Raw genomic sequence first — 17,208 nt, forward strand, 5'->3', positions numbered from 1 at the left:
CAGGAGAGCTTTCCGCGTTTCTTTCTGTAATTTCACTGACAGTTTGCATGCGCGTAGGCTTGTGTCTGCATGGGTGCGCGTCTGTCTAAAAGGTGTGCGCAGCCGAGCACGTAATCGCAAATTCTTTCACAACTTCTCCGCGAAACACCTGTTAAATTTCCAATGCTCGGGTTGTTAGGGCAGGTTCGATTTTAATTTTAAATGTTTTGGTGCGAGTTACCGTCGGAGGTGATCAAAGTGCTGATCACAACAGGAGCGCAGGCGGGAGACGCAGCGCTCATTTGAATACGGACCAGAGCGACTGCTTTGAACGCCCCTCCTGCAGCAGGTTTCGTTGAGGTGGGAATAAAGGAGGAGGGTGGGAGAGAGGAATAACACTCATTGTGTGATGTATTTACACGCTGTGCACCATGATTGACTGCCTTTCCTTTTCTGTTTTTAGCCGAGTTAACTCCAAACAAAGGCCTAAAAATAAACCACGCTTGGTGCAGCCCAACTAATGTCCCTCACTGTCAGTGGATGTTTCCAGTAAATAATGTCACTTTATGTAGCAGTGAACCCTCTTTTTATGTCTTTTGTAACTCATTTTTCACTTTAGTTAATAATATGCTAATTTACTCTTCAGTTTCAAAGGGCAAAAAGTAACAACTTCAAATTTTATTTTACACGTTAGACTAAACAAATATTACATTTTGTAGAATTCAGGTCAAATTAAACAAATCATTTTGCTAGAGAGGCTAAAACCAAAGGAAATATGAGTTTGGTGATGTATTTTCTGAACAAGCTGTCATATTAGGGAGACTCGAGCTGCCAAATTAAGTTATCATTAACAAGAGTCCTAATAATACTCCACAAAACTATTGACCAAATTAAAGTTAAAGTAACTAGAAAGAACATTAAGTACTGACCATTTATCTCCCAAGCTGCATCAGAGTATTTACAGTAGTCTAGTTTTTGGCTACTATCAGAGCTGAATGGTGATTAAAGACCAACATTAGAATCCATTACAGACCTTAGGCTTTCTGGAATCATCACCAGGCTCAATGAATGGTAAGTTGTTAATTGTGTGGGCAGTCATTCAAAGCTCTCACATCCTCTCATCAGCTTTGGAAAAGTGAACTGAAGCATGAATCTTAACTCCAGAAATGTTTTACCCTAATGGAAGGAGGCAGTAGACTTTCTTGACACGATTACCGAAACTGTAATAAAAATATTTACAAAATGTGCCTGTTTTATGCAGCTCGGTTGTAACGAAACAAACCACCAAATGATCCCCTAAAGGCCAACAGCTTTGGCTCTTTTCCTTGTCGTATTTTTGTTTCTTTCTCTACTCCTCAGAAGCAACATTTCTTGAGTTGCCTAGTTTTTTTTCTCACCTTTTTTTATAATGAATTGACTGCATCTCCTTTAGCTTGCAGAGACAATGAGAGGGTCAGGTACAAACCCGTCCTCACAGAAACGCACTCTCCATTTTCCCCTTGTCACCTTTGGCTTTGGTGTTTCTTTCGATCATCATTAGCAGCAAACTGCAAAATGATGAAACTCTACTCAGAAATAAACACGGACTCGCTGGATTTAACTAAAAGCCTCACAGTGACATTAGAGCCGTCCTCTTATTCTTGACGTTGTATTTCGCAGATTCAGGAAGGTGTGTTTAAGTTGGGTTTTTTAAAGAGCATATATTAAAATATCTCATTACCATCTTCTGCTACCTGCTGATTTAATTTGACCTTTCAGATGTAGAAAGTGTTAATGTTACAATGCAACTAATAACACTTAACAAAAATATAGCCTTCCTTGTTTTTATCAACCACTTATCTTGTCTGTGCGGCTGTGTGTTTACAGTAAATTATATTGTCAACATGAGTTTTGGTATGAGTGTGTGTGTGTGTGTGTGTGAAGCTGGGCCATGTCCAGGGCCGGAGTCATACTAATAACACAGACGCCAGCGGTGTGTTTTACAAGCTCAACTGCTCTCATTAGATGAGAGGCTCTGTTGTAGCGCAGGCCGCCTCATTAATGAAGCACAGCCATGTGCTGCTGCAGAGACCTACGCTGACTCGTTAAAGCAGATCCGAGCGGGTCAAACAAACTGTGTGGGAGGACTCGGGGCTGCATACACACAGGAAGCGTACGTGCACTCGCATCCTACACACCGCGCGCTGTCCCTTTCCACCGCACCACTGGTTAACACAAACGCTCATACATATATGCACACGCACATCCTTTTGAAGAAGCACCATCATGAATATAAAGTACACCTGGCCTGGTTGGGAGCGAGCACCCCGTGGCCCCTGCTTCTCAGGTCTGTCCAGTCTCTCGCACATCGTCTGTCACTCCACCCGTGCACATGAAGGTGTTTACATGCGTTTGTCCGTGCGTGCCGTCCTGTGTGTTTTTTGTGAGCCCATGTGTCGGGGGGGTGGGGGGGGCTCCTGATTATAGCTACTCCATAATTAACAGTGATCAGATTTGTTTTGTGGCATAAATGGTGCATGTGTAGAACATTAGGCCTGGCAAGTCTCATTTCAGATTCAGCTCAAGGGCTCGGCAGCAGACGGGTCACGAGCTTCGGGGAGCACAATCACCAGCCTCGCTCCATATGGTCTCGCTTGCCGCATCCTCACCAGCGAGGGCCGCGAATGCCAGACAAGTTCCGCCAAGAACCTAATCGTGTTCAGTAATTACCGAGACCAGCTTTTTTTTTTTTCCTCTTTTGCTCCCTCCCTCAGACTCATCCCGATCTTGTCTTTTTTTTTTTACTGCACCTGCATGTTCTCTTCTTCTCTTTCCATCTCATTTCCCCTGTCTGTTAGTTTCACTTAGCTGGTTGCATTGTGTTCATTTCTTTCTTTCAGTTATATATTCCCCTTTCTTATAGTTTCTCTCTTTCTTTGTTTTCTGCAAAACACAAATCAGGAAAAGGCCGAGAGAGACGGCAAGAGGAAAAGTCAGAGACTCCCACGTCAGTTAATTTCTAAATTGCTTTATGTGGCTGATGCCGAAAAACACACTCAATCCTCCTGCCTGCCTGGAAATTATAAATAATTGTAACAGATGCGCCAATATGGCCGGCCTCCAATAAACGAGGCCCCAGATAATTTGACCAGCCCCCTTTGACAGGCCAATTTAATAAAACATGAACAAAATCTTCCTCACTAATAATTTATCATCCCCTCTCCTCCCATTTGGTTAAAGTTGATTACCCTGGCAGTTAACAAGGTCACGCCCAGATGCCAGGTTTCTGATAATGCAATCAGGACTTGTTTGAGGGGAAAAAAGGTGATGACATCTCGTGCGTTTTTCTTCACGACCTGGCCTGCAAGTGTAGCAGATTCATGACAGCTTTGTTTGTCAAAAACCCTTGATTGTGATGTGTTGCGTAGGAGTGCTGTTGATAGCAGATGGCCTTTTCAGAAGTGTTTCACACTTTTTAAAATCAAGCATTTAAAGAAAGTCACATGAACAAATGCAGGTGATGAAGTAAAACTCATATGGGTAGATGTAATTGTCATAATATAAAAAATATCATTTAAGTATAAACACTGTACAGCATATGACTTCTGAAAATTTTGCACACACACAGACTTACCATAAAAAAGTAGATAATCAATCAAACTTTATTTATGTAACACTAAGTCATACAAACAGATTAGTGCTTTACAGTAAAATGCAATAAACAGCATGGAAAAAAAAAGAAAAAATAATCTATTCAACTCCAGCAAACTTCCCACCACCACAACTCCCACACACTGACACACAGTTTGGCACGAACTCAAAAGGTCTGCATTTTTCTTTTTATTTATCTGACAATAGCATCTAAACTGAGAACATCTACCCACCCAAAATAATTTTACTACACGTTGTTTGACCAAAAGGTATTTGCTGTCAGTTGTCAGGGCTCTCATCAGGTGTTATGTCTGCAAAGACATATGAAGGTTGACAAAGTCTTCAGATGATGTACAATTAAAATAAAATATGAGCAGTAGATAAAGAACTTGGCTTTCATTTTACTGCAAAAGAAATGACACTTTTTGTTTTCTTGATTATGAGTACTGTTGAAACAACATTTTGTGATGGTCTAGATATTTTGCAGTGGGTTTTGACTGTGAGGCTGTTAATAATTCATCTTTAAACTGCTGTATGTAGCTCTTTGAACAAACTCAGTTTGGAGAAACCGATTTTTTATTTTTTTTTAGGATCTGAATTACAAGGTAGAGACTATGTTTATTTACAAGCACTGAAAGTGGCAGCAGGAGCTTACTGTAGCACTTCGGGTGCAGCTTGGGGCACTTCTGGCAGGAATAGCCTAACCTTTTTTGCTGAAATAACCATGTAATGGGAAATTTATGGTGGTATAAAAGTTTATAAACTAGCATTTGTAGGAACTACTATTAAATTTTGGAGACTGAAGTTCTTTTAAGACATCACCTATTCACTTTGGAATAAACTATCCATTGGCTTGTCAGTACAGTCGGTGTTAAACTCTACTTCTCTGTACTGAGTTTGTACGAAGAGCTGTCTACAGCAGGTAAGATGATATTTGTTCATAGCCTTTTCACTGAACCCCAGCTAAGAGACCTAATTTATTCCTTTACCACTCTAACCTTGTATACTGTATATCTGGATTTTAACCAGCAGGGTTTGTCAACACTGATAGTTCCTAACTTTACCATTTTGATGAAGTGGATTTTAGATTTATCACCAATAAGGTTTCTGCTTGTATCTGTAAAACATGGATCTGACCCGAAGAGTCATATTACAGTTCAGTTTGAACACTAAACACTTGTGCTCAGAGTCTGTAAGCAATATATGTAACTAATATATGTAACTATTTAACTAAGCCCTTTTAATTCCGAGCTTGTCGAACTCTCTTCTGTCTCATATTTTGTTTCACTGACAGGCACTTGCATTGTTGTTATGTTTGTCTTACAGCCACTGTGTTCAGAGCAGGCTGATGCTGCAGCGCAGAGTTCTAGCCCTCACTCTAACCAGGCCTTCGCTCAAGGTTCAGATCCCAGGCCAGAGGACAAGACTTTCCACCGCAGATCGACCACCAGTGTCAGAAGACCTCAGGTAGGTCAACACACACTACTGGCAATCCTACTCAAGGCAGAACGTGGGTGAGCAGCCAGCGTGCCCGCACTTATCCATTACCAATTTGCTCCGATTAGATCAAAGCCATAGAGGACGGCTATAACGAAAACGGTCTGTTAAGAATCATGTGATTCATCAGAGCCAGCCTCGGCCAACCTTTGTTCTGAACTTTCCAACACACACGCACTCAGAAGCCCCTCCTACTGTGACCAGGCCGGCGTGTGCTGCTGGTTTCACGCATGCCTTGGGCTCAGACACTAGCTAATTTACCGCTTCAGCAGTACATTATGAACAAGAACAGAAGCTTTTGATCTTCTCAGTATCCCTCTCATAAGTTTGGCAGGACAAGTTTCTAGATGGCCTCACTCACTCTAAAGATGGCCTTAAGACACGTTGTTTGATTTATAATGATGTCCTCATTATAGCTTTTAATGAAGCACCTCTTTACCCGTAGTTTCTCCATGCATTGTAATCACACTGTCGCACTACATAAATACTAAACAAATAGTATCAGCATAATTTAATGTGCCTTTGTTTCCCTAGAAGTTCATGTTTGCCCAAGGAAAAATAACTCCTACATGTCATCTCCTTATGCAAAACTGTGTTTAGCTCAGATGCACTGCATTAAGTCAGAGTCAGGTTATAATGCAGCTTTTGCCTTTTACATTTTTTATACTTTATCAAACTAAAAATGACCATGAATCATAATTGGCTTTTCTTAAGTGGAAATCGCTTAAGTAACCTTTTTGACCTTTTTAAATGCAAATGGAATGTGACTTTTGATTGTTGAAAAAGACAGATCCATCCATCCATCCATATAACTGCAGATTATTAACCATGTGTTATATATACAGTATATAACTCTAATTAGCCTGCGTCATATAAACTGCCTTAATAAGTTTATTTAAATCAAATGTATTGTATTGAAGTAGTTTATTTTCAGTACTCAATTTGAGTTTGAACTATCTGTTTTACTTTGTAGCATTTATTAACAGTCATTAGACAGTAGTGCCTTTACAAGACAGCCTCAGTTGTGGGATAGTAGCTTTTTCATGTCCCTGCGTGAGCAACTTTCAAAATGTTACTTTTCCCCTCGCCACCTTCTTCTGAGCTGTTACTGGTTTCTGGCTCTTAAATGAATCAGCTGTTCAGCAGTTTCTCCCAGCTTTTTGAAATCATTCCTTAGTTTTTATTTGCTTTGCGTATAACGTGTTCACTCCTCAGTCAATCTGTGTGCACAACCTCCATTTTTACTGGTACACCTAAACACCTTTAGGTTTGAGTGCTCAAGTCTCACACCCACTGATTATTCAAAACTATGGAAAGTAGGAAGGTGAAGACAGAAAACCGATGACACGGTTCGTCTTTGCTCTGAGACCCTCACCCCTCACAATGGAAGAACTTTACTTTATCCCACATGCAAACTCACTTTAAGATTCAAGCCTTTGGCCTTATTTCCCTCTTACTGTATACCCCACGCCCCTCCTTCTCCGCCTCACTCTCATGTTTACAGAGCCATTACAGGCTTCTGTGCACAGGTCGGGTCATGGCCACCAACCAGCTGCTGAGCTGATTTATAGAGTATGGACAGAGTGTTGTGTCCTCAGCATCTTTTTTTTCCCTTCAAGCCTGCTTATGTAGCACTAACATTGTCACAGCCTAGATCTTTCCACAAAAGGCATTTGTGTGCCTTCTGGTGCCGCAGCAGGCAGACGTTCAACTGGACCATTGAGAACATCTGCACCACGTCTCAGTCATTTGTCAGTGTTCCTGCATCCTCTTCCCAGCTCATTGTTTAAAAATATACTCAACAAAATACATTTCTGTTTTAAAATCATTTCAATGTTTGCTCTAAGTAAGTTAGACTTCCTAATTAGTCGTCTCTTTTAAGTTTAAGTTTGGACTTCCCTGTTAGCGTCTGTGTTTTCCCCCTTGTCCACGCAGACTCAGCCAATTGGCCCGCCACTCGTCAGGAATATGCAGATCAATCTGCTAATTAGTTGCATAGAGTCATTAAGGCTGAGTTCGAACACATGGTTGGTACCCATGAAGGCATGTTAGCAGAACCTGGCGCACCAGGTCACTGGAGTCAACTGTAGCCCCAGGCCACATTCCCAAACATACTTACTTACATATAAATTAGTGTCATTAGCAGATATTTAAAATAATATATTTGGTTGCTGCTTAAAATTAGAATTTCACAACTTATTACGGAAATAATATACATTTAAACTAACAAATGCAATTTTATAATGTGGAAACATTTTGTTAGCAGTTTTTTATTTAAAGTCTAGTACTTTTAGTCCAGAAATAGTACTCTTTGTAATGTTTTTTATTGTAACCTTTAAATTCCATTTGTAAATGTGGATCCATAAGGAAGGAGATTCACAAGAAGCAAGACGAGTGCATCTAAATCCATTGCTTAAATGCATTCCACCCAACATTTTAAAATTAGTTGCATATTATGCTGTAATTTTTTTTTTTTTTTTTGGCCTCCAGTAGCTTAATGCAATGAAATCTGTCAGTTGTGAGTTTGTTTGGCTACTCTGAACCCAGAAACAAAATGTGCTCTTTTTCAGTTGCGGTTCTGAGAGTAATAAGCTCCAAAACATGTCTGAGAATTAAAATATCTTTGATTTGGGGAATTTTGACCTGAATCGGTATCATTGACAACAGGTGGCACCCACTCAAAAAGGCCTGAGATCTTCAGTTGTATAACTTTAATAGACAACAAACCTTGTGAACACTGATCAAAAACTCAGTTTTGCAGGATGAGCGTTATCTACGCCGTCTTATCATTAACCTCCTCGCTCCGTTCTCACCTCCTCCCCTTCCCTTACTCCTTATCCTCTTCCTCCCAAGGACTGTTGGGCATTTAGTCGCATTGCATATTTTAGCCCGCCATCTGGTCAGCCCTGCCTGGCGCCACATGGGGCCTCCCATCCTCTCATATTCATATTCCGCTAGCATATTGTTCCCACTGCTTTTGTACAGGATGGCCCCAGCGCTTCTTCATTTCTTTATTTATTTTGTACAGAAGAGGCTGGCTAGCAAGCGGCACCCCCCCAGCCACCCCCCTTAATCGGCAGCTCTTCCAGTTGTCCTATCAAGTGTAACCTGGAGGCCCCTAGTAGAGCAATTAGAGCGGCCTCCCTGCCCACCTCTTGTAATGAAGCCCAGCACATTCTGGAATCTATAGCCCCTTTAGTCTCCCCTAATGGGACATCATTATTGTCAAAGAAACAATGTAAATGGAAATGAACATACTCATTAGCCAGTTGCAGGGAGAAACCTTTGCTGCTCTCAGCTTGCAACTCCTGCTACCAAATACACACACACACACACACACACACACACACACACACACACACACACACACACACAAAAGCGAACCTCCTCCCCTTCAGCTGCTGCCGACTGCTGCTCCAGCTTGCGTTATTCCTCTGGCAGCATGTTTGTTTGTGCGTGCACATGTATGTACCAAGCAAGGCAGTGTTCCTGTTTTTACTCAAGGTGAGAGGGGAATGGAACGAACACAGATAATTCCATTATTGGCATTCACTCAGCGTTCCTACAGATGTTAATTGCTGCATGGTTTTGTGCCCGCCTTTTGGAAGTGAAGTGCACTCAAGTTCTCACCTCAGTGCTTCTTTTGCTTACCTGTCCCAGGGCACACCTGTGCAGCGGTCCAGGTCTCTGTCCCCAGCTAGCAGTGTGAGGGCGAGACGTGGAAAGAGAGTGGGATCAGAACAAAGAATTCAGGACCTTGAAGAGCTGCTGCAACTGAAGGTGACTAGTAGTTAAAATATATTGATTGGTATATGTTTTTGTTGAAACCTTTAATACGTTAAACTCTTCATCCACAACTTTTCTTTATCTATTACTATTTAACACTGTCAAATTTATAGCATATCTTTTTTACAGTGACTAGTACTCATATTAAACTAGTCACACAATAAAGCACAAAAACACGCCTAATATAATTTGTGGCAGTGACCACTTCATGTAACTGCTCAAATTTTTAGAGGCTTCAGTACCGCTGCCATCGTCTCCTCCATGACCTTCTTTTACGTCACCTTTCACACACGTACGTTTACACGTGCACAGACAGTGTGTGTGTGTGTGTGTGTGTGTAGGCAGTAAAACAGCAGGAGAAGAGCTACTTTTAGTGAAAGTAGAAACAGCAATGTTTTTTTTGTCCTTCTTAAGCAAATCGGCTTTAATGGTCTTTTAACCTTCGAATGGCCTGAGATGTTCTTCTGACACTACTCTCCACACTGACTCCAAGCAAAATGTGGTTTATTTTTATATTTGAACCTAATTTATTTTACCGTTTAACATTTTGAGTTGTTTTTGTTTTGTTTTGGTTTTTTGCAAACTACATTTTTATATCTGTCTTTTCCCTTTCAAGACATTTAAATGGGACATTTAAAAGTTTTCATAAAATGTATTACATATATTTGCAGATTCCATTTTTTTTCCCTTTTGATTTTTCTGAATTCCTGTGCAGACCACATATATCACCTAAAAAGTGACTAACCTAATGTTGGATAAATCAATGTTCAACAATTAAAAAAGAAATCTATGTTTTAACAAAAACAGATCAAAAAAGGGTTTCAGTTCATCAGAACATTTAAAGTTTTTTTAAAGTTAGGTGCTTTAAAAATCTACCTTTTTAGTCAATCTCTCTGTTAAATGAAAGTGCTTCACACACAGTTTGAACTTACAATTCATAAGATCTGCACCAGGGGTCTCCAATCCTGGTCCTCAGGGCCACCATCCTGCATGTTTTACTTGTTTCCCTGCTCCAACACACCTGATTCAGTGGTTAAATTACTTCTTCGTGTTCTGCAGAAGCCTGTTAATCACCCATTGATTCAAATCAGGTGTGTTGGAGCAGAGAAACAAGTAAAACATGCAGGATGGTGGCCCTCGAGGACCAGGATTGGCCACCCCTGAGCTACACCTATGTGGTCTGCAATTACTTCTGTGATTCTGTTAAACTTCACTCATCAGCGATAATGTTCAAGACCCAGCAGTCTCTCATCTGTTTTGTTGACCGCAATTAATATTTTTTCTGGTGGTCTTCTGCAGAACAGCCTTCATATGTTGTTCCAACTCAGAGTTAAGAGGGTTTAAAGAAGGCAACTATTGTTTTCTGGCGTCGTAGCTTAAAAAAAAGAAGAGCATCTGATCCCACACATATAGCTCCAAAGTGTTTGATGAACTCACATCTCACTTCTGCAGATTTGTTTTCATGTTGAAGAGTTTACTGAAGGAAGTGATTGGCTCAGTTCCTCTCTGTTTTTGTGGTTGATGCATGTTTTCTTGTATTTCTAGTCATTTGTGTGCTGACCAAACTTAGAGAAAAGTTATTTTCTCAATTTACACAAATGCTTTGACTATTTTAGCGCTTTGTGTCAAATGTTGTAATGTTTGATAATGGTATTGTTTAAGCAACAAGAGGATTATGTAAAAAGCACATTTTCATGGCCTGTGGCCGCTGTATTGACACGTCAACAGGTCTGCCATGACTGTTTGTGTCCGGGAGCCTAAACATAACATAGACAGGAGGCTACAGCCTCCACAGTACGGTCTCTCTAAACTGAATGTCAGTGTGAAGTGTGAAAAACATTTGTTAGATCACATTCACATATTAACAAATTCTGTGTAATACAGTTGATTCATTTTCATTTTCTTTCCATATTGGTTGAATTTTCAGAAACAACAAGGCCCCTTTTGTATAAGTTGTTCTCTTTGGTTCTTTTCTTCATCCTCCTAATCTTTTCAGTTAACCAGGGACTGGGTGATTAATAAAAGGTCATCTCCTTCTGAACACAACCCTCAAAACGCATTAGGCATCATTTCCTTGTCAGATGTGAAACACCTGAATTACATCACTGGCAGACACCTAGACAGTTAATGCTCAACGTGAATTCAGGCAACATGCATGACTGTCTTAGTTAATGGTGCCATTTACTTGTCTTTGTCTACCAGTTGGAGGGGCGTTTAGTGGAAGTATGCACAGAAAAATGTAACCACAATGATAAGAGCATTAGTTCAGAGCCTGATTGAGGGCTTTTATCTTTCACTTGGTTCTGACAGTAAGCAATATATGGCAACCATGAGGTCTTAACTTCATCCTCTCACAATGCAGCACTTTGTTCTGTCCATTGTTCTTTCTCTTATTCTATCTAGCTGTCTTCTACAAAATCACGTTCAAATTGGCAGCCATAACGTTGATGTTTGACCATAACAGCTAACAGGAGACAAACAAACAATTCTCTTAAAAGTGGCCGTGTTTTTTTTTTCTTCTTCCGCACGCTTTAAAGTAAAAAGTAGCTGTCTCTGTGTAATTATTTTTCAGCTTGATCGTCCACAGATGTGCATTCTGGCTGAGTAAGGGGGTGTATTGATTGGTGGGCAAGGGTCTGATGACCAGAGCTCAGCTGCCCAAGGGGAAGCTCTATAAGGAGCCTGGGAAGCCATGATGTGGCTAATACCCTGCCACTTGCTCACTTCCACCCACCCACCCCTGCTCCTCCTTCAGTGAGCCACAACTCTTCTGTGTCTTCCCTCAGCTCCAAGTTTGATCAGTTAACACTGCTTTGGTCTGGTCTTTCATTAGAGCTTTGTTTTTGAGAGGTCGGGGGCTGCTTGAAGGGGGCTAGGATGTCTTGCAGATGTCCTCTGTGAATAATCCACACAGGGGAAAATCCATACTTGTCACATTGGCGGCATAGATGTGCACTGCGTGTGTGTGTATGCACACACTTGTTGTGGGTCAAGCGCATGGTTGTGCGTTCGCTATGTTCTCTTTGTCCTTGTTAATAATAACAGGGCTGAGGGCTTGCATTTCCCTCTCTGCAGGGTAGCCGTGTCATATCAGCAGTAAACAAGCTCCTTCCCTTCAGAAAACACTCGACAACTCTCGCTAGCGCTGGCCACTCAAGCAGAAACCTGTCCTGAAATCTTCCATTCACTTTTTGCTTTTCTTTCTCTCTCTTTCCAATTTCTCTGTTTTCTGTCTTTCTTTTTTCCTCCACTTTTATGAGCCGACTTTCTTCATTCCTTTATACTCTCTTCACCTCTGTCTTGTCGGTTGAATGTTGTATTTTTTTCTCATTGCCCTCACTGTTAAGGTCAATGTGATGGGGAGGAGGGGTAACGCTGACAAGAAAAATCTATATGTTCTTCTCCTTCTCCTTCTTTAAAGCAGGAGCCCAAACTTGCTGTGTTTTAATAGCTGTCAACAACAGTGTCAGCAACAAACCCATGGATAGAATCCCCATATGAAAACACTTGCTGGTCATCAGCTGGTAACTCCAGCGAGTGAGTTTCTTTGCTGAACTAAAAGTATGTGTGTTTATATGTGTGTGTGGGTGTGTGTGTGACACCACTGACCTGTCATGTAATTGACCTATTCATTTAAAACAAAAACACCTATGTATGAGTGGAAGCACTTTTCTGGGAGTTTGATGAATGGTTTTATGAGTTTAAAAACAATAAAACTGTTACATACACAGCAGATGATGCTCGAAAGAATACACCTTATTAAAAGACATTATGATAGTTTTTTAATTTGTTTTCTATCTGTATGAAAATTGCAACCAGTTTTTTTTTCCCCAGATTTCCTGCTGCACTGATGTATTAATATACCTGAGGCCGAGTCACTTGTTTCATATCTCTTAAGGAGCTTTTAAGAGAAAAACAATTTTGTCTCTGTTCTTCACAGACTGAGGAGAACGAAGAGCTGAGGAAGGCGCATAATAAACGCCATGAACGCCTGTGTTTGATTCAAGCCAACTACAAGACAATCCGAGATCAACTAAAGGAGATGGAGAAGTCCAGTGGCTTGTGAGTAGACGGGTTTGAAAACCATACTTAGTAGCATCGAGCAAGAGGCCGCTCAAAAACACAAAACTTAACCTTGTGTTACAATTTCTATGTGAAACATTACAATGTTCTGAAACCCTTTGCAAATTGTCTTAGGGCTCCAGTGCTCCCCACATGTTGTCTGACAAGATCTGAGTGCTGGATTTAGGAAAGCAGGCGAAATTCCTCCCTTTGCCTTTGAAAAGCTCAGAGGTTTTAAGCCCAGTCAATTTGGGCCGTTTTGTGCCAAGTGTATGTGTGCTTCTGCGTCTCTTCTCCCTCAGCGTTCATTAAGATGTGAGAGCCAGAGGCTGGAGGTGTCTGGTCCTGGGGGTGCAAGGTGTTTGAGAAGGCCTGCGGAGGGAGGAGGGGAGAGGTCCGTTTCCTGCTTCAACCTGTTATCTTCACCAGAAACCACAGGATTTTACTCAAAGTAGAAAACGTGCTGGAAAATATCATTAACATATGGGTCTCGTTTTCTCTTTTGTCTCCTTGTCTTTTCTCAGTCGGTTTTCTTCCCTCCCCTTTTCTTTTCCTCGTCTGCAACCTGTCGTCAGGCCATTTAAAGCGTAGGTAAAAGTGCGTGTATTTGGTGGCCACGCGGGAGAAAAGCGTTAACTTCGTCAGCTGTTTTCTCTCTGGGTTAATTAAAGAAAACAGCAGTGCAACGAGAGCCCGTGTGAAAGTGGAGTGAGCGAGGGAGCATGTTCAGCCCTGGGCTTGACTCGGCTCATGTTAGCTCAGTGCAGCTCAGTAGCATGTGTCTGAGACGGTGAGAGCAAAGACAGAGATGTAGAGAGAACTTCAACACCACAAAACACTGCTGTTAGAGAATTTCTCTGATAACCTGTTAAAATGTCTGTCTGCTGAAACGGTGTACTTTGTCAGTGTATGCTTAATAACTTTGATTATGTGAGAAGAAAACACTGGCATTCAGTATGAAGAGACAAAGTGTTTTATGTTAGAAGAGTGTGTGTTAGTGTATGTGTATTTCATTGATGCGTTGAGCAGCTTTGCCGTTATCAGTTAGAGCCTTCCATGGCATCAGCCACTCACTCAATGTTATGATCTTGGCATTCATTTGGCATTAGGCCACATCCTTAAATAGCCATTAAACCCACTGGGGTAGTGCTAGCCTAAATGAGAGACAATAGAAAATGGTTTAAAAACTCCCATTAGTGTGAGGAAATCAGGGCCCTAACAAGTCAGCTGGGATGAGCATAGTCTCATCACATTTTGAGCTTGTTAGGGATCTTCCTGGAGCTTCCCTGCTGCATTGTTGCCTTTTTGGAAAGACGCACAAGAGTAGGTTGTGCTCCCCTTTTGTGTTGCAGGACCGAAAGATAAAACGGTTTGTCTGTTTATCCTGGCGTGTGTACTGTTGCTTGCAGCTTGTCCTTCTGCCCCTAGAGAAATCTAGTGTCGCCGAAAATTGTTGCTTTATTTATTTACTCACCTGGACAGATAGACACATTTCTGCCTCCCCAGCAGCCAGAAATGTAAGACTTGACCTTGAGCCTTTATGAGAAATGGCCACTCGCTTTAAAGGCTTAAGAGGAAAAAAAACAACAAATTATAACATTTTTGGTCATAATACTTGATAATTCAAGTTAAGAGCCTCTGGTACTAACAATAAAGAATAAGGAAACCCAATTTTACCAAAACAAAGACTTCGGTAAAATTAGGAGGTTATGTTTTCTGTAGTGTCCATTCATTTGTCTGTTTGTTAGCAAGATTACTTTAAAACTAATGAATAGATTTTAATGAAACTTTCAGGAAACGTTGGGGGTTGTCACAAAAAACAAGTGATTCGATTTTGGTGGTGATCTGGATTACAATTCACATTTATCAGTGAATGCAATTCACTGATAATAAATCAGTGAAATGCGCAAATTCAAAGTTGTATAAACAAGGTATTAAATGGCTGCATGTGTTCTTTGAATAGGAGCATTGTCACCCTGGAGAGAGGCCACTCCCATCAGGTCATGATTAGATAAAAGATACACTTGCGATGATTAGTTTAGATTAGCAGTGACCATTTTATCTGGAGGGATAAGTGAGTAGTCATCCATGTCCCTCTGTTTGGTTTAACTGGTACGCAAAAAATGCTTTATCCCAGTAAAGTACAACAAAGGCAGGGGAAAGGAGCCAGGTGAGATTGTGAAAGATTAGAAACAGTCTGTTAACAGTCTGTTAAATCAGAGGGATCATAGAATTGTTTGTAGAGCATGTTCTATCTGTTGTTGTTCTATACTTGATGTAATTTCTTTTCCTCAGCCAAGTATTTGCTGCAAAACTTAATGCCTGCCCTTGATAAATGGCAAAAAAGAAGAAGATTAAAAAACAAATAGAAGAAATACATGAAAAGGATTTTGAAATGAGCAGTGTTTTCCTATTTACTGTACAAATATTGCACTCAGCTTTAACTAAAGACTGTCACAATGATATGCTTTTATACGACTACATGACGTCCTTGAGAATAACTGATAGAAGCGTTAGTGTGGTGGATTATCTATTACTGATAACCTGTATTTCTTAAGTGTTTACAAACACTATAAGAAAAACAGTAGCGACAGAAAAAAAACCTGTGTCCTCGAAACCCAGCCGTGAATTTTGTGAACCCTTTCACTTCTAATCCACACCTTTGTAAACCATTACCTTTGATTTTTGCGCCACCAATTTGTCAATTTTGAATATTACACTGTTACTACCTCATCCTATAAACCTGTTGACAGAACTTGTTGACACAGTCTAATCATACCACGCAAAAAGATTCTTTGTCAACTGAGGAAGACTTAGTTCTTCTGCTTTCCCATCCATTCACCAAAAGCATCACATTCGTCCAATGTGTGCTTTTATCCACATTATCCAGTCTTATTTAGCATAGTCTTTCACATAGATATAAATAGAGATGTGACCCTAGCCACTATTCGTCCAAAGACGTTTTTTAGCAGTTCATGTGGGTGAGGTTTCTTGGCATCTTGATACAGTCACGTTAAGGCAAAACTTATCAGGATTTTTAGACATCCAACACTGGTATGTCAGATGTTACACCTGTATGAAAATATCTTTAAGACGGATAACATTCTCTTTTTATACCTTGCAGTTTTGTTTCCCTCATATGATTTATCTTGTTTTACTAGCACCATATGGAGTCAGACCATTGCAACATAGCCAGGTACTGATGATGTCAACAGCACATGTAATAACCAGTCCCGCCCAGGAAACAAATACCAGCCAATCACAAAACGGACTACAAACCATTTGCCTAATCAGCATGCAGGCAGTGTGCAGTTGATCAGTCCCATTGAAACCACTCTGCCATTCACCATTAGTGTATCACCATATTTCCTTAAAATGGTGTGAAGGAGAGAGGGGAAAAAAAGCCAATTTCTTATTTATATTAGAGAGGGAAAAAGTTTTTTTTTTTTTAATCAGACTAGGGATGAAGGGGGTGAGCAAATACAATTAAAGGTTATTAAAGCATCCGTACACTGATCAAAGTTGCGCCCATAAACAGATTCCCCCTGATTCAGAGCAATTAGCCACAGCGGTGTGGAAAAGTTCTTTCTATCTCCTCCTCTTTAATAATGGAAACTAGAATACCATTGGGGGGAACATGCACTGAGGCCAGAAGAAGATCGCTCTCTCCTGGCTCCATGTTCAACAGCTTTTAAGCCCACTGTAAACAAATTAAAATTTATTTAGTTTTACAATGAATTTGAAATGCTTCTTATACATTTTTTTTATAAATGTAGCGGATACACAACATACCTTAAAGTCACACGATGAGAGTTAAAACAAAGCTATGAGGAAACACTCATTTGCTTTCATAACTCTATGCGCTGTTAATATAGGCAAGGTATACGGTGTGCTTGTGTGCTGTTTCGTTCTCTCTTAGTCTCAGAAAGTAAAGAGATTACCTATTACATAGCTTGTGATTCTGAGGAAACAAAAACAAGCATACACACTATATGCAGCCACACTCGTACACTACGGAGTTGACTTCAAATTGCTCACAGAGGCAGCTGTAGTATTAAATGAAAACATTTTCTAAAACGCCGAAGCCACTAACTCCCAGGTTCCAGGGTTTAACTAGTATTGGCATAGCATGAAGGCGTCCATGAAGCCAATAAATGACCACTGGAAAAGGAGACCTCTGCAATACCTGTGACCCTCACAATCCATTTTCACACTTCTGTCACATTGATTAGGTAAAAATAGGAAACTGGTGTG

General features: G+C 40.6%; 1 protein-coding gene across 4 annotated transcripts in view; it reads left to right on the forward strand.

Annotated features, from left to right (window-relative positions):
• cntln (centlein, centrosomal protein) overlaps positions 1-17,208 on the forward strand; it is a 90,160-nt gene that overhangs the window by 16,481 nt on the left and 56,471 nt on the right. For all 4 annotated transcript variants that reach the window (XM_017405880.3, XM_025005144.2, XM_037974951.1 and 1 more), the window contains 3 exons: positions 4,936-5,076; positions 8,767-8,886; positions 12,833-12,954. In XM_017405880.3, the coding sequence (XP_017261369.1) occupies positions 4,936-5,076; positions 8,767-8,886; positions 12,833-12,954 (383 nt within the window). The remainder of the gene's footprint in view (positions 1-4,935; positions 5,077-8,766; positions 8,887-12,832; positions 12,955-17,208) is intronic.

Source organism: Kryptolebias marmoratus, linkage group LG3, assembly GCF_001649575.2.
Source record: "Kryptolebias marmoratus isolate JLee-2015 linkage group LG3, ASM164957v2, whole genome shotgun sequence".
Classification (NCBI taxonomy): domain Eukaryota; kingdom Metazoa; phylum Chordata; class Actinopteri; order Cyprinodontiformes; family Rivulidae; genus Kryptolebias; species Kryptolebias marmoratus.